The sequence below is a fragment of the Neophocaena asiaeorientalis genome, unplaced genomic scaffold (genome assembly GCF_003031525.2).
Source record: "Neophocaena asiaeorientalis asiaeorientalis breed wild unplaced genomic scaffold, Neophocaena_asiaeorientalis_V1.1 scaffold119, whole genome shotgun sequence".
NCBI classification, from domain to species: domain Eukaryota; kingdom Metazoa; phylum Chordata; class Mammalia; order Artiodactyla; family Phocoenidae; genus Neophocaena; species Neophocaena asiaeorientalis.
Genome location: NW_020175821.1, coordinates 9,920,384 through 9,943,723, shown reverse-complemented (window position 1 = coordinate 9,943,723; position 23,340 = coordinate 9,920,384). Strand labels below are relative to the sequence as shown.

The 23,340-nt window shown below is 43.3% G+C and overlaps 1 protein-coding gene across 1 annotated transcript in view; it reads right to left on the bottom strand.

Moving 5' to 3' along the window:
• Window positions 1-23,340, bottom strand: part of RYR3 (ryanodine receptor 3) — a 381,491-nt gene that overhangs the window by 164,316 nt on the left and 193,835 nt on the right. Inside the window, exons 33-38 of the mRNA XM_024732458.1 lie at window positions 20,459-20,545; window positions 19,823-20,049; window positions 17,318-18,113; window positions 14,126-14,326; window positions 2,871-2,973; window positions 1,922-2,059 (exon numbers count right to left, since the gene is read on the bottom strand). Coding sequence (XP_024588226.1) covers window positions 1,922-2,059; window positions 2,871-2,973; window positions 14,126-14,326; window positions 17,318-18,113; window positions 19,823-20,049; window positions 20,459-20,545 — 1,552 coding nt within the window. The remainder of the gene's footprint in view (window positions 1-1,921; window positions 2,060-2,870; window positions 2,974-14,125; window positions 14,327-17,317; window positions 18,114-19,822; window positions 20,050-20,458; window positions 20,546-23,340) is intronic.

The window sequence follows — 23,340 nt, the reverse complement described above, 5'->3', positions numbered from 1 at the left end:
ATCTATGGGATGCAGCAAAAGAAGTTCTAAGAGGGAAGTTTATAGCAATACAATCCTACCTTAAGAAACAGGAAACATCTCAAATAAACAACCTACTGTTGCACCTAAAGCAGAGAAAGAAGAACAAAAGAACCCCAAAGTTTTGACCGCCTGGAGGGACGGTGGGAGGGAGCGAGATGCAAGAGGGAAGAGATATGGGAACATATGTATATGTATAACTGGTTCACTTTGTTATAAAGCAGAAACTAACTCACCACTGTAAAGCAATTATACTCCAATAAAGATGTAAGAAAAAAATGTCAGCCCTGAGTGAGGAGCTTTATGTCCCTGGAACATCTGGCAGGGAACCCGTATCCTGCCAACCAGACATGCTTGGCCACCTTCTATTTCTACTTCTGGGACTGCAGGAAAGAAGACTTATGACACAAAGCTTGAACCTCTCAGAATTCTGCTTGTGGAATGGAAGCAGCATGGGGCGCTCCATGGAGTCTCATGCTGGGGTAGCCTTTCAGGTTTGCACATCCTGCCAGGACAGACAGAACATAATCTTTCTGCCTGAGGCCCGGGGTAGCAATGCTAAAGATTGCAGTCCTTAGAGCTTGGACACCATTCTTAGAGTTAGGGAGACTTCACAGAGCTAGGTGACTTAATCTAAGTGACTCCAGTTACCTAACATGAAGCGGTCACCTTGGAGGACCCCCTGGTTGTGACATATTGTGTTAGAAAGAAGCAACCACTTTCAAAACTGACTCTCCACAGGGAATATGGGTCAGCTCAGCCTATGTTTAGTTCTGCTTTGGCAATACCACAAAGGGAGTCTAAACTCACTTTTTTGGGCCTTTGAATCATGCTGGCCTGTCCTCACCAAAGACCCCCCCGCACCCCACGCCATGGTGACAAATAGGACCAACCAAGGGTTGCCAGTGCAACTGCTGCCAAGTACCCCAGACATTCTTCCAGAGGCTTCTACACTTCTGCTGATAAATGCGGAGGATTCTTTCCCTTCAGAGATAGTCTGATAAAGATGGAAGGTCAATAGAAAGGGCAATAAGATGTATGAACCCCAAAGCAGTGTTTTCAAACAAACTGAGCACATCTTGACAGTCTATTGCTCTAGTCTATAATTTGAAAGCATGTTCTAAGATGGATAGGAACAGGGAATAAGATAAAAGGCAACTATATTAAACCTGGGAAATTCCTTCTTCTTTAGACAGTGAAATATTTGCAGAATTTGGTACTATGGAGCAGACTGATTATAACATGCAGACAATCTTCCTCTTGAAATGTTAATGGCAATGGACAGTCAACTGCCTTGCAGAACGAATTATCTTGTTTCAACATGGGTCGAAATGGTAGGAGTCATCTGTACTATGAGGATTAGAGAAATGATTTGAACAAGGTTCGTGAATGTTGAAAAACAGAAGGTCCAATTCCTCTGGGATGTTATATTAGGAAAATCATAGCCAAAACCCAACCCCCCCCAAACCCCACAACCTATTCCCTTTACTTCTGCCTTATTATTATTATTATGTTATTTTCTTGCTGGGGCAATTTTCAACGCTAAGGAACCACAAACAAAAGTGACAGAAACAACAGTGGTTTAGAAGAGGAAGATTATGAACACATAAAAGAAAGAACAGAAATCTGTTTACAGGCATTTAAAAGTAGACAGACAAGAGCAGACCCATCAAGCAATCCATCCCTAAAAGACGACTCAAATGAAGTTCCTTAAGTCAGAAGAAAAGCATAGCCCCAAACACATAGCAATAAGTTCTACAAATCATAACAGAACGCTTCCTTGAAGCTAGCTAAGCATCCCTTCTCTATCCCACAGTATTTGCTTAGAAAGTCCGTGATCTTAATTAAGTCTTAGAAGAGCTTCAGGTTGGGGGCAGTGTGATTGAAAGGCTCTGGAACTTACTAGGGCATCTCTCCTCCTCCTCTGTCGGCCGCTCCTTCTCTGGCTTGGAAGAGCCTTTGATTTTATACACCAAGGCACGGAATTTTCCAGTCCAGGAGGTGTCCTCCTCTTCCGCTTCCTCTTCCTCCAGGGGAACCCCTAAGCAAGTCACATAACAGAGTGATAACCTCAAACAGTACATGAAGCCACCAGATGATGGAAAGAACATAGAAACACTGCTTTCCACCCTTTGGAACTTTCTAAGGATACTATAGGCAGCCTCCCAAAAGTATTTACATCATGTCTTTTGGCAAGTTGTTTAAAAAGATGATTTCTTGTATACAAGAACACTAAGCAATTTCAATCCCAAGACTTAACTTTTTCTAACCCATACCCAAAATGGGCTCTAGAGTGTTCACAAAGAAAGAGTTAACCATGAGTTACTTCAAATGAAAAAGTCATCTCTTATCCACATAGTACTCAATCCACCCATGTACAAGCAGCACAATTGCTGAGAGCCACTTTAAAACGAGCAGATATGTAACTAAGCAGGGATGGCTGGTTTCGAATCCTTAAGGGCAGATATGGCCATACTTATATCATCGCAGAAACTAAAAAGCAAAGGGGATCAGAATCTTGGCTCAGCTGGGAGCAGAGTCCCAACTATCTAACTTGAGGTAAAATGGGTGAGGTTTACATAAAGATCAGTTCTTTTCTTTCCTTCTTTAGAGACCCAGTTCTCTCTTAGATCTCAGCAAAATTGCTTCTAGGTAGTAGTTTCAGTTATGTATTATGCCAGGATGATGTCCTGTATCTTCTCTGACCCAAATAGTTTTGGAGAGAATCATTTCTTGGACAATTAGTATTGTAGTTTAAAATAGAAAACTAACTTCACAACTCCCCCTGAGCTTCTAACGAAGGAATCATGAACAGACTTGTCTTTCATAAAGCTTTTATCTCGGAAGCTCACCGCAGTGAATGAGAAGGTCCTCGTGGAAGTCATACAGCTCCTCCCGGATCTCTTCTGGGCACGGGCAGTTCTCCCCCAGTTGAAAGTTAAGAAGCATGTTGATCTTTGAGGGACAAAGAAGAACGGCTAGTTGGTTCTCAATGTCTGTCCAAAGAACTCAGATCCAATCTTAGACACCTAATATTTATTTCTCGGCAAATTTTTTTTAACTCGATTATTATTATTTTTTTTTTGGTAAAGATGGCCAACATTTAAAAGTAGCTTTCTATAACTGAATCACTCTGCTGCACATCTGAAACACTGTAAATCAACTATACTTCAATAAAAAAAAACATAAGAATTTTAAAAAAGGGTACAAACTTCCAGTTATAAGATGAATAAGTTCTGGGGATGTAATGTATAGCATAGTGACAGTAGTTAAAAATACTGTACTTGAAAATTGCTAAGAGAGTAGATCTTAAAAGTTCTCATCATAAGAAAAAGAAATTCATAACTATGTGAGGTGATAGATGTTAACTAAGCTTACTGTGGTGATCATTTCACAATATATACATATATCAAATGATTATGTTGTATACCTTAAACTATACAGTGTTATGCGTTAACCAGATCTCAATAACTGGGAAAAAAACCCCACTACAAATAAAAAAAGAAAAACAAAAAATTCCAGCAATATTGCTTTGCATCACTAAGATACTGTCTCTGCTCTCCTTTAATTATTTTGGTGACTATGGCTCTGATTCCTGTCTTTAAGAAAGAATGCATGATTCTGAGAAAAAAGTCATGTATCCAGGGCATTTTAAATGATCTTTGGAGAGATGAGTCATGAGAATACAAAGATGTAAAAACTACACTAATGAAATAAAGCCATAAACTATGAGATGCTAAAAAAAAAAAGTAGCTTTCACTTTTTTCTGATTATAAAGGTAATTTATTAATTACACAAAACTTGGAGATTACCTAAAGAAGAAAATTTACTGCACTCTCCCCACTCAAAGACAGCCACTGTTTTTAGTTAATATCTTCATGTATGCAGATTGAGATCACACTCTAAATCAACTTTTCTGAAACTCAAATTTTCCACTTAATTTATCTCGAGAATTAAAAATTTTTCTTAACCTGATCTTTAACAGGTGCATTACATTTCATCATAAGGATGAAGAGCAGTTTATATAAAATGCATGTAAAATTAATGATCTGCTATGAAATATTTAAGTTGTTTTCATTTTTTTATCCTTGTAAAATAAAGTTGGTTTGAATTTCTCTGATCATTTTCTTAGGATAAACTCAGAGAAGCGAAATGCCTGGACCAAAAGGTTTGAACATTCTAATGGCTTTTTTTTCCCTTATGATTTTTTTTTTAACATCTTTATTGCAGTGTAATTACCTTACAATGTTGTGTTAGTTTCTGCTCAATAACAAAGTGAATCAGCTGTATGTATACATATATCCCCATATCCCCTCCCTCTTGAGCCTCCCTCCAACTCTCCCTATCCCACCCCTCTAGGTCAGCACCAAGCTGATCTCCCTGTGCTATGTGGCTGCTTCCCATTAGCTATCTATTTTATATTTGGTAGTATATATTAGTCCATGCCACTCTCTCACTTCGTCCCAGCATCCCCGTCCCCCTGCCACCAGTGTCCTCAAGTCCGTTCTCTACGTCTGCGTCTTTATTCCTGTCCTGCCCCTAGGTTCATCAGAACCATTTTTCTTTTACAGATACCATACATATGTGTTAGCATACGGTATTTGTTTCTCTCTTTCTGACTTAGTTCACTCTGTATGACAGACTCTAGGTCCATCTACCTCACTACAAATAACTCAATTTCATTTCTTTTTATGGCTGAGTAATATCCCAGTGTATATATGTGCCACATCTTTACCCATTCATCTGTCGATGGGCACTTGCTTCCAGGTCCTGGCTATTGTAAATAGTGCTACAATGAACACTGTGGTACATGTCTCTTTAGAATTATGGCTTTCTCATGATATATGCCAAGGAGTGGGATTGCTAGGTCATATGGTAGTTCTTTTTTTAGTTTTTTAAGGAACCTCCATATTGTTCTCCATAGTGGCCGTATCAATTTACATTCCCACTAACAGTGCAAGAGGGTTCCCTTTTCTCCACACCCTCTCCAGCATTTATCATTTGTAGATTTTTTGATGATGGCCATTCTGGCTGGTGTGAGGTGATACCTCACTGTAGTTTTGATTTGCATTTCTCTAATGATTAGTGATGCTGAGCATTCTTTCATGTGTTTGTTGGCAATTGGTATATCTTCTTTGGAGAAATGTCTGTTTAGGTCTTCCACCTATTTTTGGACTGGGTTGTTTTTTTGATATTGAGCTGCTTGTATAGTTTGGAGATTAATCCTTTGTCAGTTGCTTCATTTGCAAATACTTTCTCCCATTCTGAGGGTTGTCTTTTTGTCTTGCTTATGGTTTCCTTCACTGTGCAAAAGCTTTTAAGTTTCATTAGGTCCCATTCATTTATTTTTGATTTTATTTCCATTACTCTAGGAGGTGGGTCAAAAACGATCTTGCTGATTTATGTCAAAGAGTGTTCTGCCTATGTTTTCCTCTAAGAGTTTTATAGTGTCTGGCCCTACATTTAGGTCTTTAACCCATTCTGAGTTTATTTTTGTGTATGGTGTTAGGAAGTGTTCTAATTTCATTCTTTTACATGTAGCTGTCCAGTTTTCCAAGCACCACTGATTGAAGAGCCTGTCTTTTCTCCATTGTATATTCTTGCCTCCTTTGTCAAAGATAACGTGACCATATGTGTGTGGTTTTGTCTTTGGGCTTTCTATCCTGTTCCATTGATCTATATTTCTACTTCTGTGTCAGTACCATACTGTCTTGATTACCGTAACTTTGTAGTATAGTCTGAAGTCAGGGAGCCTGATTCCTCCAGCTCCGTTTTTTGTTCTCAAGATTGCTTTGGCTATTTGGGGTCTTTTGTGTTTCTATACAAATTGTAATATTTTTTGTTCTAGTTCTGTGAAAAATGCCATAGGTAGTTTGATAGGGATTGCACTGAATCTGTAGATTGCTTTGGGTACTACAGTGATTTTCTCAATGTTGATTCTTCCAATCCAAGATCATGGTATATGTCTCCATCTGTTTGTATCATCTTAGATTTGTTTCATCAGTGTCTTATAGTTTTCTGAATACAGGTCTTTTGTCTCCTCAGGTAGGATTATTTGTAGATATTTTATTCTTTTTGTTGCAATGGTAAATGGGAGTGTTTCCTTAATTTCTCTTTCTGTTCTCTCATTGCTAGTGTATAGGAATGCAAGAGATTTCTGTGCATTAATTTTGTATCCTGCTACTTTAACAAATTCATTGATTAGCTCTAGTAGTTTTCTGGTAGCATTTTTAGGATTTGCTATGTATCGTATCATGTCATCTGCAAACAGTGACAGTTTTACTTCTTTTCCAATTTGGATTCCTTCCATTTCTTTTTCTTCTCTGACTGCCGTGGCTAAAATTTTGAAAACTATGTTGAATAACAGTGGTGAGAGTGGGCACCCTTGTCTTGTTCCTGATCTTAGAGGAAATGCTTTCAGTTTTTCACTATTGATAATGCTGTTGGCTGTGTTTGTCATATATGGCTTTTATTATGTTGAGGTAGGTTCCCTCTATGTCCACTTTCTGGAGGGTTTTTATCATAAATGCGTTTTGAATTTTGTCAAAAGCTTTTTCTGCATATACTGAGATTATCATATGGTTTTTATCCTTCCATTTGTTAATATGGTGTATCACATTGATTGATTTGCATATACTGAAGAATCCTTGCATTCCTGGAATAAACCCCACTTGATCATGGTGTATGATCCTTTTAATGTGCTGTTGGATTCTGTTTGCTAGTATTTTGTTGAGGATTTTTGCATCTTTGTTCATCAGTGTATTGGCCTGTAGTTTTTTTTGTGACATCTTTGTCTAGTTTTGGTATCAGGGTGATGGTGACCTCATAGAATGAGTTTGGGAGTGTTCCTCCCTCTGCTATATTTTGGAAGAGTTTGAGAAGGATAGGTGTTAGCTCTTCTCTAAATGTTTGATAGAATTAACCTGTGAAGGGTCCTGGTCCTTGGCTTTTGTTACTTGGAAGATTTTTAATCACAGTTTCAATTTCAGTGCTTGTGATTGGTCTGTTCATATTTTCTATCTCTTCCTGGTTCCGTCTTGGAAGATTGTACTTTTCAAAGAATTTGTCTGTTTCTTCCCGGTTACCCATTTTGTTGGCATATAGTTGCTTGTAGTAATGTCTCATGATCCTTTGTATTTCTGCAGTGTCACTTCTCCTTTTTCATTTCTAATTCTGTTGATTTGAGTCTTCTCCCTTTTTTTCTTGATGAGTCTGGCTAATGGTTTATCAATTTTGTTTATCTTCTCAATGAACCAGCTTTTAGTTTTTTTGATCTTTGCTATTGTTTCCTTCATTTCTTTTTCATTTCTTTTTGATCTGATCTTTATGATTTCTTTCCTTCTTCTATTTTTGGTTTTTTGTTGTTGTTGTTGTTGTTTGTTCTTCTTTCTCTAATTGCTTTAGGTGTAAGTTTAGGTTGCTTATTTGAGATTTTTCTTCTTTCTTGAGGTAGGATCATATTGCTATAAACTTCCCTCTTAGAACTGCTTTTGCTGCACCCCATAGGTTTTGGATCATTGTGTTTTCATTGTCATTGTTGCTAGGTAGTTTTTTATTTCTTCAGTGATCTCTTGGTTATTTAGTAGCATATTGTTTAGCCTCCATGTGTCTGTATTTTTTACAGTGTTCTTTTCCTGTAATTGGCATCTAGTCTCATAGCATTGTGGTCAGATAAGATACTTGATATGATTTCAGTTTCTTAAATTTACCTAGGCTTGATCTGTGACCCAAGATATGATCCTGGAGAATGTTCCATGTGCACTTGAGAAGAAAGTGTATTCTGTCACTTCTGAGTAGAATGATCTATAAGTATCAATTAAATCTATCTGGTCTGTTGTGTCATTTAAAACTTGTGTTTTCTTATTTATTTCCTGTTTGGATGTTCTGTCCATTGGTGTAAGTGGGGTGTTAAAGTCCCCTTCTACTATTGTATTACTGTTGATCTCCCTTTTCATGGTTGTTAGCATTTGCCTTATGTATTGAAGTGCTCCTATGTTGGGTGCATAAGCATTTATAATTGTTGTATCTTCTTCTTGGATTCATCCCTTGATCATTATGTAGTGTCCTTCCTTATCTCTTATAAGTCTTTATTTTCATGTCTATTTTACCTGATATGAGTATTGCTATTCCAGCTTTCTTTTGTTTTCCACTTGCATGGAATATCATTTTCCATCCCTTCACTTTCAGGCTGTATGTGTCTCTAGGTCTGAAGTGGGTCTCCTGTAGACAGCATATATACGGGTCTTATTTTTGCATCCATTCAGCCAGTCTGTGTGTTTTGGTTGGTGCATTTAATCCATTCACATTTAAGGTAATTATCAATATGTATGTTCCTATTACCATTTTCTTAATTGTTTTTTATTTGTTTTTGTAGGTCTTTTCCTTCTCTTGTGTTTCATGCCTAGAGAAGTTCCTTTAGCATTTGTTGTAAAGCTGGTTTGGTGGTGCTGAATTCTCTTAGCTTTTGCTTGGCTGTAAAGGTTTTAATTTCTCCATGAAATCGGAATGAGATCCTTGCTGGTTAGAGTAATCTTGGTTGTAGGTTTTTTCCTTTCATCACTTTAAATATGTCCTGCCACTCCCTTTTGGCTTGAAGAGTTTCTGCTGAAAGTTCAGCTGTTAACCTTATAGGGATTTTCTTGTCTGTTATTTGTTGCTTTCCCTGGCTGCTTTTAGTATTTTTTCTTTGTATTTAGTTTTTGATAGTTTGATTAATATGTGTCCTGGCATGTTTCTCCTTGGATTTATACTGTATGGGACTCTCTGCGCTTCCTGGACTTGGGTGACTATTTCCTTTCCCATGTTAGGGACGTTATCAACTGTAATCTCTTCAAATATTTTCTCAGACCCTTTATTTTTCTCTTCTTCTTCTGGGACCCCTAGAATTAGAATATTGGTACATTTAATGTTATCCCAGAGGTCTCTGAGATTGTCCTCAATTCTTTTCATTCTTTTATCTTTATTCTGCTCTGCAGCAGTTATTTCCACTATTCTATCTTCCAGGTCACTTATCTGTTCTTTTGCCTCAGTTATTCTGCCGTTGATTCCTTCTAGAGTATTTTTAACTTCACTTATTGTGTTATTCATCGTTTGTTTGTGCTTTAGTTCTTCTAGGTCCTTGTTAAACGTTTCTTGAATTTTCTTCATTCTATTTCTGAGATTTTGGATCATCTTTACTATCATTACTCTGAATTCTTTTTTAGGTAGACTGTCTATTTCCTCTTCATTTGTTTGGTCTGGTGGGTAAAAACCTTCCTCCTTCACCTGCTGCATATTCCTCTGTCTTCTCATTTTGTTTAACTTACTGTGTTTGGGGTCTCCTTTTCCCAGCCTGCAGGTTTGTATCTCCTCTTATTTCTGGTGTCTGCCCCAGCTGGTGAGGTTGGTTTAGTTGTTTGTGTAGGCTTCCTGGCAAGGGGGGACTGGTGCCTGTGTTCTGGTGGGTGGGGCTGGGTCTTGTCCCTCTGGTAGGCAGGGCCACGTCTGGTGGTGTGTTTTGGGGTGTCTGGGATCTTACTCTAACTTTAGGCAGCCTCTCTGCTAATGGGTGGGGTTGTGTTCCTGTCTTGCTAGTTGTTTTTCATGGAGCATTCAGCAGTGAAGCTTGCTGCCCGTTGGGTGGAGCTGGGTCTTAGCATTGAGATGGAGATCTTTGGGAGAGCTCTCGCTGATTAATATTACATGGGGCTGGGAGGTCTCTGGTCGTCCAATGTCCTGGACTCAGCTCTCCCACCTTGGCAGCTCAGGCCTGACACCCGGCCGGAGCACCAAGACCCTCCCAGCTGCATGGTCTTTTCTTACGTCAAAGTCTCTGTGGGACCGTTGCAAAGTCCACAGGCCTCTGCATGACCCAAGCACCTCTCACTACCAGCACAGTCACATTGGCATGCACCACCCAGTAATTCCAACTGGAGCTGCCATTTAAATGGCTTTTGATATTAATTGCCAGACTGCCCTCCAGAAAGCTCACAACAATTTGCATTAATACCAAATTTATACAAGAGTGTGTATTACTTTGCCATCTCCATTATGGTAGTGAGAGTTAACATATTTTCAAATAGTTTCCAATTTAATGGGTGAAAAATGTCATATCTTTGTTGCTTTTATTTTTCATTTTTTTAAAACAGTCCTAATCTTTTTAATTAATTAATTTTATTTATTTAATTTTGGCTATGTTGGGTCTTCATTGCTGTGCGCAGGCTTTCTCTAGCTGCGGTGAGCCGGGGCTACTCTTTGTTGCGGTGTGTGGGCCTCTCATTGCAGTGGCTTCTCTTGTTGTGGAGCATGGGCTCTTGGGTGCACGGGCTTCAGTAGTTGTGGAGGGTAGGATCAGTAGTTGTGGCTTGTGGGCTCTAGAGCGCAGGCTCAGTCATTGTGGTGCAGGGGCTTTGTTGCTCCGCGGCATGTGGATCTTCCTTGACCAGGGCTCGAATCCATGTCTCCTGCGTTTGCAGGCGGATTCTTAACCACTGCATCACCAGGGAAGCCCTCTGTTCCTTTAATTTGCATTTAATTGGTGAGGTTGAACTTTGCTTTTCCACAGAGAAGGACTGTTTTAATCTCACAGTTTATATATTTTCCATCCATGTTCTTCCTCCATTTTTCTGTTGTGTGATTATCTTTTTAAAAATTAATCGGTGAGTGCTTTGCACATCTGCAGTTTATTAACTCTTGGTAATATATACTCCAAATACTTTTCCCAGTTTTTAGTGAGCTTTTAATTTTGTTTACAGAATTTTTTTTGACATGTAGGTTTTATGTTTTGCAGCCAGCCTGTCATCTTTTCCTCTATAGTTTTGTGTCAGAGATGCTTAACTGTTTCTGTGCCATGGACCACTCTGACAGTCTAGTGAAACCCATGGATTTTTTCTCAGATTAATATTTTAAATACCTAAAACAAAACAGAGAGGATTACAAAGAGAAACAATTATACTGCAATCTAGTTATCAAGATGATAAAAAACAAATCTGTGATACAGTAACATATATACAAAAAGATCTAGCAGCAGGTCTCACATGCACTGTGATCTTGAAGTAGTGATGAATGCAAATGATATTTCAAGGTATTAGAACTCTGTAATATGATATGAAAAAATATGTAATTTCTATGGGTGACAAGGTTAGGTACTTGCTTTGCTGCCTATATCAATAATTGAAAGAAATGCTCTTAGAAATTAATGAAAAGTTGGTGAAAATAAAGCTGTCACTAAGATTTCTGGATGTCTAAATTCTTCCACAGACCCATGACCCCAGGTTAGTGAATATCTCGAGGCACTGAAGTAATAGCTAGAGGTAATCTTGTCCATTTTGCTGTGTCAGGCAGAGTAACCCAAACACCAGGCAAAGGGGTATTTGCTACTTTTGTTTAGGATATCTAGGTGAAAAAAATTTACAGTCTCATTTATTAAACCATGAACCTTATTTAATATTGTTAGGAAGATCCTTTTTCAAAGCTTCCACTGCAAACAAGTTTCTGGCAGAAGGTAGAGGTATTGTTTGTAATAAAATAATATTGATAAAACAGATTGGAAAAGTGATTTTTGTGGTTTTTCCACAATGTTAAATTATGGTAATTATATCAGCAACATATATGGATGGGTTGTTTATTAAATAAAAATCAGATCTGAAGGTCTGATTTCAAGAATCTGAAAGTTAATTTCTTACTGAATGATCTTTCTTTTGTTGGAACACTTAGGAAGCAAGTGGTCCATCAGCCTTCAGGGTGTAACCAAAAGGGGAGTGAACTGAATCTTCTGCCAGGTCATCCCCTTTAATGAAAGTCCTTTTCAAAGTGAAAGGCTTGCAAGCTGTGCTTGGCTAATTTGCCAACAATCACTGGACTAATCTTCGCTTTACCTACTTTTGTACTTAGTTACATCCCCCAAGTATGTTTTTTTCATCTCTCTGAATAGTGTATGGATATAGGGCTGAAAACCTCTATTTTTTTTTTTTTTTGAATACCTCTATTTTATCCTCACAGGTTACAGAAGAATAAGGTAATCATATCACTGTTTTAAAATTCTAATTCCTATGTATCCTGTAGTCCAAGTGATTTTGCATTCCTCTGTCCTGAAATTGAAACCCTCCATATCCTTTATCAATATTAAATTCGTAATTACTCAGAAAGTTCTATGGGTAGGTTCCTTCTAGCAATGAATACTCTGGGAGGGGTGGCAGATGGGACAGCTGAATTTGGTAACAGGGTCCCTGCTTTTGTTTCATTTCTAGACCAGCAGCATCAGCATAGCCTGGAAACTCGCTAAACATGCAAATTCTCAGGCCTTACCTTAGACCTACTGAATTAGAAACCCTAGAGGTGGGACCAGCAATCTGTGTTTTATTCAGCCTTCCAGGGATTCTGAGGTCTGCTCAAGTTCTTGATATACAGACTTCTGAAATGGGTCTGAAATAATTGTTCAGAGGACTGTCTAGAAGGCTAAAGAAGGAAGTGATGGTAGGTCCCAAAGATGACAGAAGAGAAGATAAGGAGGCAAAATGGGGCTAGAAGAGGGTGGAGCCAGCAGGGCCCTTCTAGGATCCAGGATCATGAGCTGTGTCTATGGGGATGACGGTGTCAGATGGACAACCAAGTCCCAGCTGGCTTGAGGAGATGTCAGAAAACATGCAGAAACTCTAGTCACTGGCTCACTGACAGAAGGTCATAGTACATGGCATGAAGCAAATGCAAATACCTCTGACACTAAAACTAATGAGAGCTTGTAGTACTTACAGAAGGTTTACTACCTGACAGATTACCTGCTAAGCAATCTAAATGAATTATCTCATAGGTTTCTCACAAACATTATCCACATTTTGCAGCCTGAAGAAACTGAGAGCCAAAGAGAAGTAATGCGCCCAAGACTATCCGGTGAGTGACGGTGGAGCCGGAATGGGAGCCAGGCTCTGAAGCCAACAGCAGTGTTTTAATAACCACTTCACCCACCTTCCCGTTTTTCACAAATACAAGTCAGCCTCTGCCCAGGGAAATAGGGAATGTTCGCACCTGTTGCCAGTCCAAAAGCAGCCTGACAACATCTGTAAAGCCTTCAAGAATAATTCAAACTCACTGCATTTTCCTCACCACAGTGCAAAGTACCTGCTCTCACCAATCCACAGGGCCTTCGCATTTTGCCTCTAGCAAAGAGATGTGAAGCTCTGTCTGCTCTGTATCAAGGCCAGTATCATTCAAAGGAATCTTAAAAAGCCAAGATAGGTGGTTCATTCTTAAGCCAATATAAGTATCTGTAGCCTATAAACTAGGTTGTAGGAACGTAATCGGACCATGCTGTGGTGGCCTCACCATTGTTACAAAATGGTGGTAATTATATCGACAACAATTTATGGATAGGCTGCTTATTGAATATATATAAGACCCAAAGATTTGGTTTCAACGACAAAAAATGAATTTCTTCACTGGAAGATCTATCTTGTCTTTTGAAACTGAGGGAGCTGTGACAAATGGCCCGCAGGATATACGTGAGCGGCCGAGCAGCAGCGCCGAATGGAGACCATTATTTTACAAGCTGTCCCTCCCTCATCTGCAAGTTTCTCACCAGGATTTTCATTCTTTTCAAAGCAGCCTTTCAACCTGGATGAGGCTGACTACGAGGTGGGGTAGCGCAAAGAATGGAGACAACACATCCCAGGAGAGGACTCCCTCATCCATGTTGTGCCCTCCAGGCTTCCTGGGGCTGGGGTGGGGGGATTCCAGAGGGTCTCGGTCAAGGAAGACTGTGCACCCGCCCTCACGAGTCAGGAAATGTGGACCACATTCTGTTGATCTCTGCTGGAGAGCAGAGTTCTGACTTCTGGAAGGACTGGACAGAAATGCTTCTAAGGGGTAGAAGCTGGATCCTAACAGAGACAGGAGTGGTGGCATGAGCGAGCGACGGAAAGGAGGAAGCCTGGCTCTGTGTGTGGTTTTGGAAGGTTATCTTTCCACCCAAGACAGCTGGCCGAGGCTTCCCAGTTGTCTCAGCACAGGACTAGCCTGTCTCCTGGTGCTGGCCGGGGTCTTTCAACCTCCCAGGAAGGCTTTGTGTACCCTGCTTTGTCGGGTTCAAGCTCTTCCCTAGGAATGGGATGGAGGCTCAGAAGGGGCTTCTCACCTGCTCCTGCGGGGGTGAGCGGAACTCCCTGGTCTTCCGAGCAGTCAGGGCCGCAGACATGTTCAGGGCCTGCATGAGTTCGTTGTAGCGGAACTTCTGATTCGCCTGGAGCTTGGAGACATAAATGTCGCCAAAGGCCACGATGGCCTCCACCCGGTGTTGCAGCTCACAGTCACAGAGATAGCTGAGGAGCTCACACATCTGCAAAAGTGTACACACACGTGAATATAATAATACATCATGTACATTGGTGAAGCGGCTATTATCCCCATTCTACAGATGGTAACACTGAGACTTAGGCGATTTAAGGAACTTGCCCAGTGTCACATAGTAATCATAGAGCTATTACTGGAATCCAAGTTGGCCATTACTGGATGACTCTGGATTAGTACTTGAACCCAGAGCCCAGCTCTTTACCGCTGAGCCAGGAGAACAACAGGAAAATGAGCTCATTAAACACAGAGCGTGTCTGCCTGTGGAGACAGAGAACAGCATGTAGGAGAGCGTTTTCCCAGGGCTCTAAGTTCAGTATGGAAACCACCACTGAATGGTACATATGAGCACTGGGTCTCCTTCCTGACATCTTCTGGTGCTGGATGATGGGAAAGCGAGACTTCTGCTTCCCTCCCCATCTTTCATTGTTTTTGTTTATCAGCACGGTTTTTCTATGATCGATTGTTATAACTAATCTTATCGCCATTAGAATTTATACTAATAAGAAAAAAAGAGCCATACCTTATTGAGCACTAGCTATGTGCCAGACACTGTGCCAGGCACTTGCCATACTTTATGTGTGTTCCTCATATTTTTACTAAAGCAGAAGTTCTATTCACCCACCTCCACTTAACCCATCACACGTGACTAAAGAACACTCTCCAGGGCTTCCCTGGTGGCGCAGTGGTTGAGAGTCCGCCTGCCGATGCAGGGGACACGGGTTCATGCCCCGGTCCGGGAGGATCCCACATGCCGCGGAGCAGCTGGGCCCGTGAGCCATGGCCGCTGAGGCTATGCACCCGGAGCAAGAACACTCTCCAGTGTGTCTGGGCACAGACAAGCCCCTGGTGGTAGGGTGCTGTCACCTAGCAGGACAGTCTCTGCACATCTGCACACCTCTGCTCCAGCCAGGTAAACTGGGACCCAGAGCTTATGCTCGTCCTACTCGTGATTATAACTACAACATTTAAAGTCATGTGGGTGAATGAAATAGGAAAACTAAGTTGAATGACTAGGGAACATCTGTGAAAGGCGAGTTTTTTTTTTAAAAAAATGCTAAAATTGAGTGTGAGTTAGACAACTATAAAAAGTTGGGGAAAATCATAAAAATCTAGAAGCATTTTGCACTCAGGTTGCTTTCAATTACCTCTAAATCTGCAGCCTACCTTAAAGACCCCAAAGTTGTAATCATAGATGGTGCATGACAGGTGTCATCCATGGAAAAGAGGGGACTCTATGTGCCAGTCAGGGACTCACATTAAAGAAGAGGTCTTGCCCCGAATCATGTGCATATAGATACCTGCTTCAATTAAACTGGCTACTGCAGGCATACTTATTTTCTCAATTTTAGAGTTAAAAAGTTACAATAAAATAAGCCAACTCTTAGTTTTGACATTTTCCTATTGTTTTTCTGCTTTATCTCATTTATTTATGCCCTAATATTTATTTCCTTCCTTCTGCTAAATTTGGGCTTGGTTTGTTCTTTTTCTAGCTCCTTGAGGTAAAAAGTTAGATTATTTGAGATCTTTCTCCTTTTTTTAATGTAAACATTTATTGCAATGTACTTCCCTCTTCTATTTTTGCTGCATCCCATAGGTTTTGGTAATTTATGTTTTCATTTACATTTGTCTTGAGGTAACATCTTTTTAAAAAAAAATAATCATTAAAAAAAAAAAGAAGATGTCTCGGCCCTCCATCAGAATAGCACATTTCTATGTTTTAATAAAATATTTAAGGTACATATGTAAAATTTGTTGTACTTCTCCTCTATACTCAATGTTTTGATAAAATGGCCACCTACCAATCCCATCATATTGGATAAGAGAGCTTCGACTGCATTTTTTTCTTTTTTTTTTTTGCGGTACACGGGCCTCTCACCGCTGTGGCCTCTGCCGTTGCGGAGCACAGGCTCCGGACGCGCAGGCTCAGCGGCCATGGCTCACGGGCCCAGCCGCTCCGCGGCATGTGGGATCTTCCCGGACCGGGGCACCAACCCGTGTCCCCTGCATCGGCAGGTGGACTCTCAACCACTGCACCACCAGGGAAGCCCAGATTATTTTTTATAATATATTTTATGGTAAAATATGTTTCAAATTATATTTTTTAACAACATATTTTAATATTATGTTTTACTATATCATCATCCACATTTTACAAATCATAAAGTCAAGACTGATGGGCTACTGACTTGGCAAATTTATTTAGCTAGTAAGTGGCTGAGGCACAGGAATTGAAATCCAGGGATGCCTGAACCAGGGTCACTCCACTAAGATCAACTGCTCTCCTCTATTTCTTTTCTTTTCTTTTTTTCTACTTTCTAGAAAATTTATTGAAGTATGGTTGATTTACAGTGTTGTGTTAATTTCTCCTCTATTTGTTCTCATTTCTCTCTTCTCAGTGCTGAGAAGACAAAAGTCACCGTCCTCTTCAGTGCATCACTGATGCTAGCTTACGTCTGGTAAGACTAAGCTGCGCGAGGGGGCAGCTCTAAGTGAGCAGGACGCCCAGCGCAGATGGCACTTTCTCTGAGCGCCAGTGTAACAGGTCCACGTCAGGCTTGTGATCGGAGCACGGCAACAAATGGGAGCAGCTGATGAATGTGGTCATTCTACAAGCCAGTTCCTTTGGTCAACTCCACGGCCAAAGGTTCCTCCCCGTCTCCAGACAAGATGTCACAGATGAGCGCTTTAGTCCCAAAGGGTAGGAGAGAAGACCAGGGAAAATCCATCACTGGGACCAGAAAAACAGTTCTAAAGCGCACGCTTTATTGACGACGGCTGGTATTTTCGTTTTGGTTTGGGGAGACTTAGGGAGTACCTTCCAGCTCAGAAACAAGCAGGATCAGTGGGCGCTCTCCCTGAGCATCTCTGCTACACTCCACATTCAAGCCAATGCCCACAGTCCTGGCGTCACCACCAGGCTGCACTGTCATCCTCCCCAGCTCTTTCTAAGGGCAGGATGCTGGTTGCCCCGAGTTACCTGCAGCTTGACGGACTCCGGTAATCGGGTCTGCAACAAGCCTTTGACGGGAGCCTCCTTGCTGGCCTTTTCCCCAGCCTCCACAGCCTTCTCCTCCACCTGGGTCACCTCCTCCTTCTCTGATCCGTCCTGTGTGTCCCCACTGTGCTCCCCAAACACGGAGGGGTCGATGACAAGGAGGATCTGCCGAACATCGTCATCGTCAAACACCCCCATGACCAGCAGGGTTCCGATGAGTTTCAGCACAGGCACGAACTGGAACTCCACGGACCCCCCGACGGGGTCCCGGATGTGAGCCCCACTGCACCGCACTGCCTCCGTCAGCATGCTCAGCGCCTTCGTCTTGAGAAGCTCCAAGGGAATCTCGGGGCTCTGCTTCTGGTGTTCCTCGTTGGTCATGACGAAGCAGGCGGGGGAGAACCTGAACCCTGGCTTGAGGCATGTTCTCGGGCCCACCCCAGGGAGCCCATGCCTCTTGGACTCGTCCGGGTACAGGTGGATTTTCCTGGTGCTGCTGGTGATGGGGATGATGTACTCATTCTTCATCATCAGCTTCCTCTCCTTAGCGCTGGCCAGGTGGATGCTGATGAGAAGGTCATAGAAGCCGGAGCGCAGGAAGCCGGGGAGGTACTTGTTGTCAATGGCATAGAAGAGCTGGGAGAGGTCCACGTGGCTGCACAGGGCGTAAGCCACCCGGCTGTTTCCCAGGGCGCACAAGGCACTGTAGAGTCTCAGTGTGTGGTAATGGAACCACATGAGGTCCTCCTTCTCGCAGAGCTCCAGGATGTCCACACACCTGAGGAGGAGACAAGCAATCAACCACTCCAGGAGGAGAAAACTGTGCCAGAATTCAGCAGAGCGCTGACCCTCGGAATCCCCATGCATCTCACCCGAGCCAAGGAAGGCAGAGAGGGTAGAAGCCTGGAGCAGTCTCTCACGGGTTATCGTTCGTCTCCCAGTTCTGGTCCATATCCCAGCTCCTGATAATCCACCATTTCTAACTATGAGGGTCTCAAAAGTCTGTAAGACTTAAAAGCCACTAGCTTACCAAATATCAAAGTCCCCACTATTAGGGAAAAACCCGACTCAGAACTGAAAACAGTCAGGTACATGACAGGTGACTTGGTCCTCTTATTTGTAGGCTCAAGGGGATCCTCTGTTTACTGATGTAAGAGCCCCTCAGAAGACGTAGCTAAAGCCCTCCCATCAATTTACCATCTGCCTCATCTATGGAATCTCCAGTTTACCATCAGCCATGGGGCTATCCTTTTCCTGAAAACAAACTCACACCCGCGCTCTTGTCCAGAGAGGAAACGCCTTCCAACCTGTGATGAGTTGGCGTAGTCAGGTAGCCAGTTCACTTTCTCTATCCTGACTGTAGAGATCTATTTGCTGTGTATTATTCCCTTGTGTGCGGGGGCCCGGGGCTCTGATCTCTGCTTAGATTTTTCCATTTTGTCTTGCTTCTCACTGAGAACCTGAGGACACTTTGCAATTGGCTTACTTGGCTGGTCTCCTGGTCTTTGCTGCTCCTTCCCTACACTAGCCTGCCCTTCTGCTGCCCATGACCCAGTGGAATACCTAAATGTGAGCTATGCCGGTGTCAAATACCTCCATCCTCTATTGCTTTATTTTTTCAGTCCAAGAGATCAAGGGGTAATAACATCCATAAAAATAAAACTTACTTAATTTTTTCTATGGACAGAAACTGAACTAGATTTTCCCTACACAATTTCATTTTTTCTCTCTCAGCAATCCTTTGGGTGGGCATTGATCTCACTGTACTGATGAGAAGACTGAGGCCTGGAGTGCATGAGTAACTCACTCAAGGCCACGCAGCCAGAAAGTGATAGCGCTAGAATTGAATCTAGGCCATAATCCAGGAGCACCTCTGTTTTTTAATTTTAATTTTTTATTTATTTATTTTTTTTTGCGGTACGCGGGCCTCTCACTGTTGTGGCCTCTCCCGTTGCGGAGCACAGGCTCCGGACGCGCAGGCTCAGCGGCCATGGCTCACGGGCCCAGCCGCTCCGCGGCATGTGGGATCATCCCGGACCGGGGCACGAACCCGCGTCCCCTGCATTGGCCACTGCGCCACCAGGGAAGCCCCAGGAGCACCTCTTAAAGAGTGGGGACCAGGAGCCTGATTCTTGGTTCTCCAAGCAAGCTAGGCATGCCTCATTCTTCCCCTTCTTGCCATCAATAACATAGTATTTCTGAGCCACGCTAGGGTTTTTAATTAAACGCATGGAAATGTCCCTGAGTGCAGGTACTCGGAGCTACAGTGAAAGCCCCGTGGCAGGCACGTCACTGTGAATATCAGGCTGTTTCTGAGCGCATAATCAAAGCGGGGAAGGGAAAGAAGAGAAACCGAGGCTTCGGGGCAATCAGTAGTCATCTGGGGCCCTTTGCCAATGAGGATGATCCTCCTCCCCTTCTGGGTTTGCTGGGTACTGCTCCCCTGCCTCCCGGGCCCAGCCCTTCCTCTTTGGACCCCCCCACTACCTGTTCTCCTCGGGGATGTAGAGCGCCATCATCTGTAGAGGCTCCAGGCACTGCACCACCCAGCCATGGCGGTCGCTCACCCGCTCCATCTCCACCTTCAGGAAGCTGCTGGGCATACGGCTCCAGAGGACGGGCTGGATGGTTTGGACGTCCAGCCGTGGTGGGCACTGCGGGACGGGGTTTTTCTCTTCACTCTTAAATATGGCTGCCGACAGGGGCATGGCGTTCTGGGGCAAGGCAGAAAGGCATCAGGGAGGAGAACACACGTGCAACACAGATATGCTCAGTGGCTGGACAATGCACCTGGCCCATGTTGACCAAAAGGATGAGCATACATTAAAAAGAGATAAATGCATCCAGGGACCAGCGAGGGCTTCACCAGCATCAATGAAGACCTGACATAATGGGTTATGTGAACATTCATTAATTCTTTCGGTACTCAACAGAAGTGGGAGAAGGGGAACATGGGAACCTATTTACTGTTGCATGAATTTCACATGGAAGTGTAGACGTTTGGGAGGCATATGAGAAGCAAGAGGTGACAGATTCCCGGTTTTCTCAGGCCCAGGCTTCTCCCCCTAATGGTCAGCATGTCCCCTCATGTCACAGACATTAGATGAGGGGACAGATAAATACCTTCAGCTTCCCAAGTTCAAACTGAAACAAAGAGGTGCTTGTAGGCTGCAGGAAGACCGCTGGAAACACCTTGGTATTGGGCTCCACCTGGAAACCAAAACAAATCCAGATGTTTGCCCAGAATTATAAACCCACAGGGGGCTAAGTCATGGGTGTTTCAATCAACACCCTCACTCCAACTTGAGCTGAAAGAGGGCAGTTAACGGGCTGCTGATTGCCCACTGCTCAGAGATTCCCAGAGACCCAGTGCCTAACCATAGCTACTGTCACTGCTCCCACCTTCAACACTCCCTTCCTCTCTCCACTCGGGGCCGAACAATCTCACGTCCTTTCATTCTCTCTCTCGGGTAACCAAAGTCAGCAGCTTTCTGCAGTGCTCAGGGGGACAGTCACAGGTGGGAGCAACCCACTGGCCACTGAAGGCAGTGCCTGCTCTGGTCACAGAACAAGCTGAGGCGCTGGCTCTTCACGGAGCACGGAGACCGCCCCCCCGCAGGCCCACAGCAAGCACCACCATCCATCACTCCTGCCCTGGAAGGTGACAAGGGAGGGTGGTGCGGTGGCTTCAGTATTCTTTCTCAAGGCACATGGGCGTCAGTCAGGCAAAGCCGGGGGGACCTACAGCAGAGCGTCGCAACCTCAGCCCTACTGATAAATGTCTCCAGAGTTGCCAAGTGTCCCTGAAGGGAAAAGTGCCCCCACTTGAGAGCCCCCTTTGCAGGCAGAGACCACGCGGCGCTTCCCTGGAATTACATGAAGAGGCTGCTCCTGGAGCCTCTCTCCTCCCTCAAAACCGTTCCCTCTCACTTGGTTCCTCTGGACTTCTCTCCACCCCTTCCTCACTCTCCATGATTTTAGTTCTTACATTAAAAGGTGCAGGATTCACCAACTGCCTTTTAGCTGCCACTGAGATGAGGCATGTGGACTGATTTACTTATGACATCAGGGGCTCCACTTATCCCTTGCTCACCTTGACGTCGGGCTTTTGATCAGACTCGGAGGACCACGGAAGAAGAAACGGAACTTTAATTCCACCAACTAAAGTCCTTTGCCTTTAAGCAAATTCAGACATGAGGACATTCTTGCAACTCTCCCGACCCCGTCACATTAGGAGCTGTTGGGTATTGGGAACATACCCTAAAAGTGTCCCTCAATGAGTCACCCTCTTGTACAATCCCCTCTCCTAGAACCTGTGCCTTGTTTCCAGCAAACAGAATATGGCAAAAAGCGACTGTCATGCCCTTGATTGGGTTACATTGTAGAAGACTCCATCTCAGCAGATGGGAGAGGAAGATGGTCCAGACAGCCTCGGAGAAGTAAACTGCCATGTTGCCAGAAGGCCACGTGACAGGAGTTCCAGGGGGGTCTCATGGGGCTGAGAGTGGTTGGCCCCTGGCTTCAGCCAGCAAGAAATGGAGCCCTAGTTCTACAAATGTAAGCAAATGAATTCTGCCCACAACCATGTGGGCTCAGAAAAGGACCCCGAGCTCCAGAAAAGAATGCAGCCTGGCTGACACCTTGACCGCAGCCTTGTGTGATGCTGAGCAGAGGACCCAGCTAAGCTGTGCCCTGACTCCTGACCTATGGACACTGTGGGACAATAAATGAATGCCTTTAAGTCACTGAGTTTGTGGCAATTTATCAGGTGATAGAAAATGAATAGAGCAGTTTTCCTTTCTGCCGGGATATTTGTTACAGGCTTCTTGTAAATAATGAACTTCCTCAATGCATTTAGACATAAGAATTATAAACATACATTTTTATGGCTGGAAGTGACTTAAAAGATTGTCTGGTCCAGTGCTATCATCGGCTCACGATGAAGAGGCCAGACTGCTTAGACCCTAGGCGTGCACCCAGCACATGTCATTTGAGCACACTGTAGTAGGCTTATGTTTCAGATAAAACATTTGCTTTTACCTGATGCTTTAGGTACCCATGGATAATGTGAAGGGATGATGCCAGTAAAACCAACAGGTAGGGAGGGGGCTGCTAGAACTGCCTAGGCTATGTCTGAAATAAGCTTTGGTAAGGACATTCAACAATCATTTAATGCCTATCACATACCTTCTTTGTGCCAGGATCTGGGTTTATGGGTGAGAGACACATATGGGAAATTCTGATTTGATGCTGTGTGACTTTGGCCACAAGGCAAGACTCATCTCTGGTCTGGCCCCAGATTTCTCAAATACCCAACAGGTAACATCTAGAACAATGTGTGAACTTGAAGCAAGCAGAGGGCTGGCAGCTGAGAAAACTTCACCTGGACCAGCCAGGTGAAGAGAGAGAGAAATGCATTCAGCCAGAGGTTTTCTTTGCTGAGCTAAATTGTACCAGTATAGGGAGCGACAGGCTGAAGAGGGTGGTACCCTTTTAGGTCCCTCAGGAATGGCCCCTGCAAACTTCATAAACTACCCAGTCAAATGCCAGGGCCCTCCTCAAACCTCCATGCAGAGAGGAGGTCCTTGAAAGCATCTAGGATGGGTGCCCTGGGATGGGTTTATTTCTACCGTGCATACTCCCACCACGATGAACAACGGGAACGTCTCTTCAACCACTAAAATAACAAGAACACACAAGGGTGAGCTCCTGATGGGTGTACATAAGGAGAGAAACTGCAACTGGTGGTGTGGTAAGTGGAATACTAGATGGCCCTCCTGACCCCTGGGGTTAGTCCCCTGATCGTGTATGTCACGGGGCAAAAGGGTTTCTGCAGATGTTAGTAAGGCTACTGGCCAACTGACCTTAAGATAGACAGAATATCCTTGTGGGCCTAATCCAATTGTACGAGTCCTTAAAAAAAGCAGGTGTTTTCTCCTGCTGGGGGCAGAAGGGAAAATCAGAGAGAGTCTTGAAGCCCGAGAAGAACCAGATGCACCCTTGTT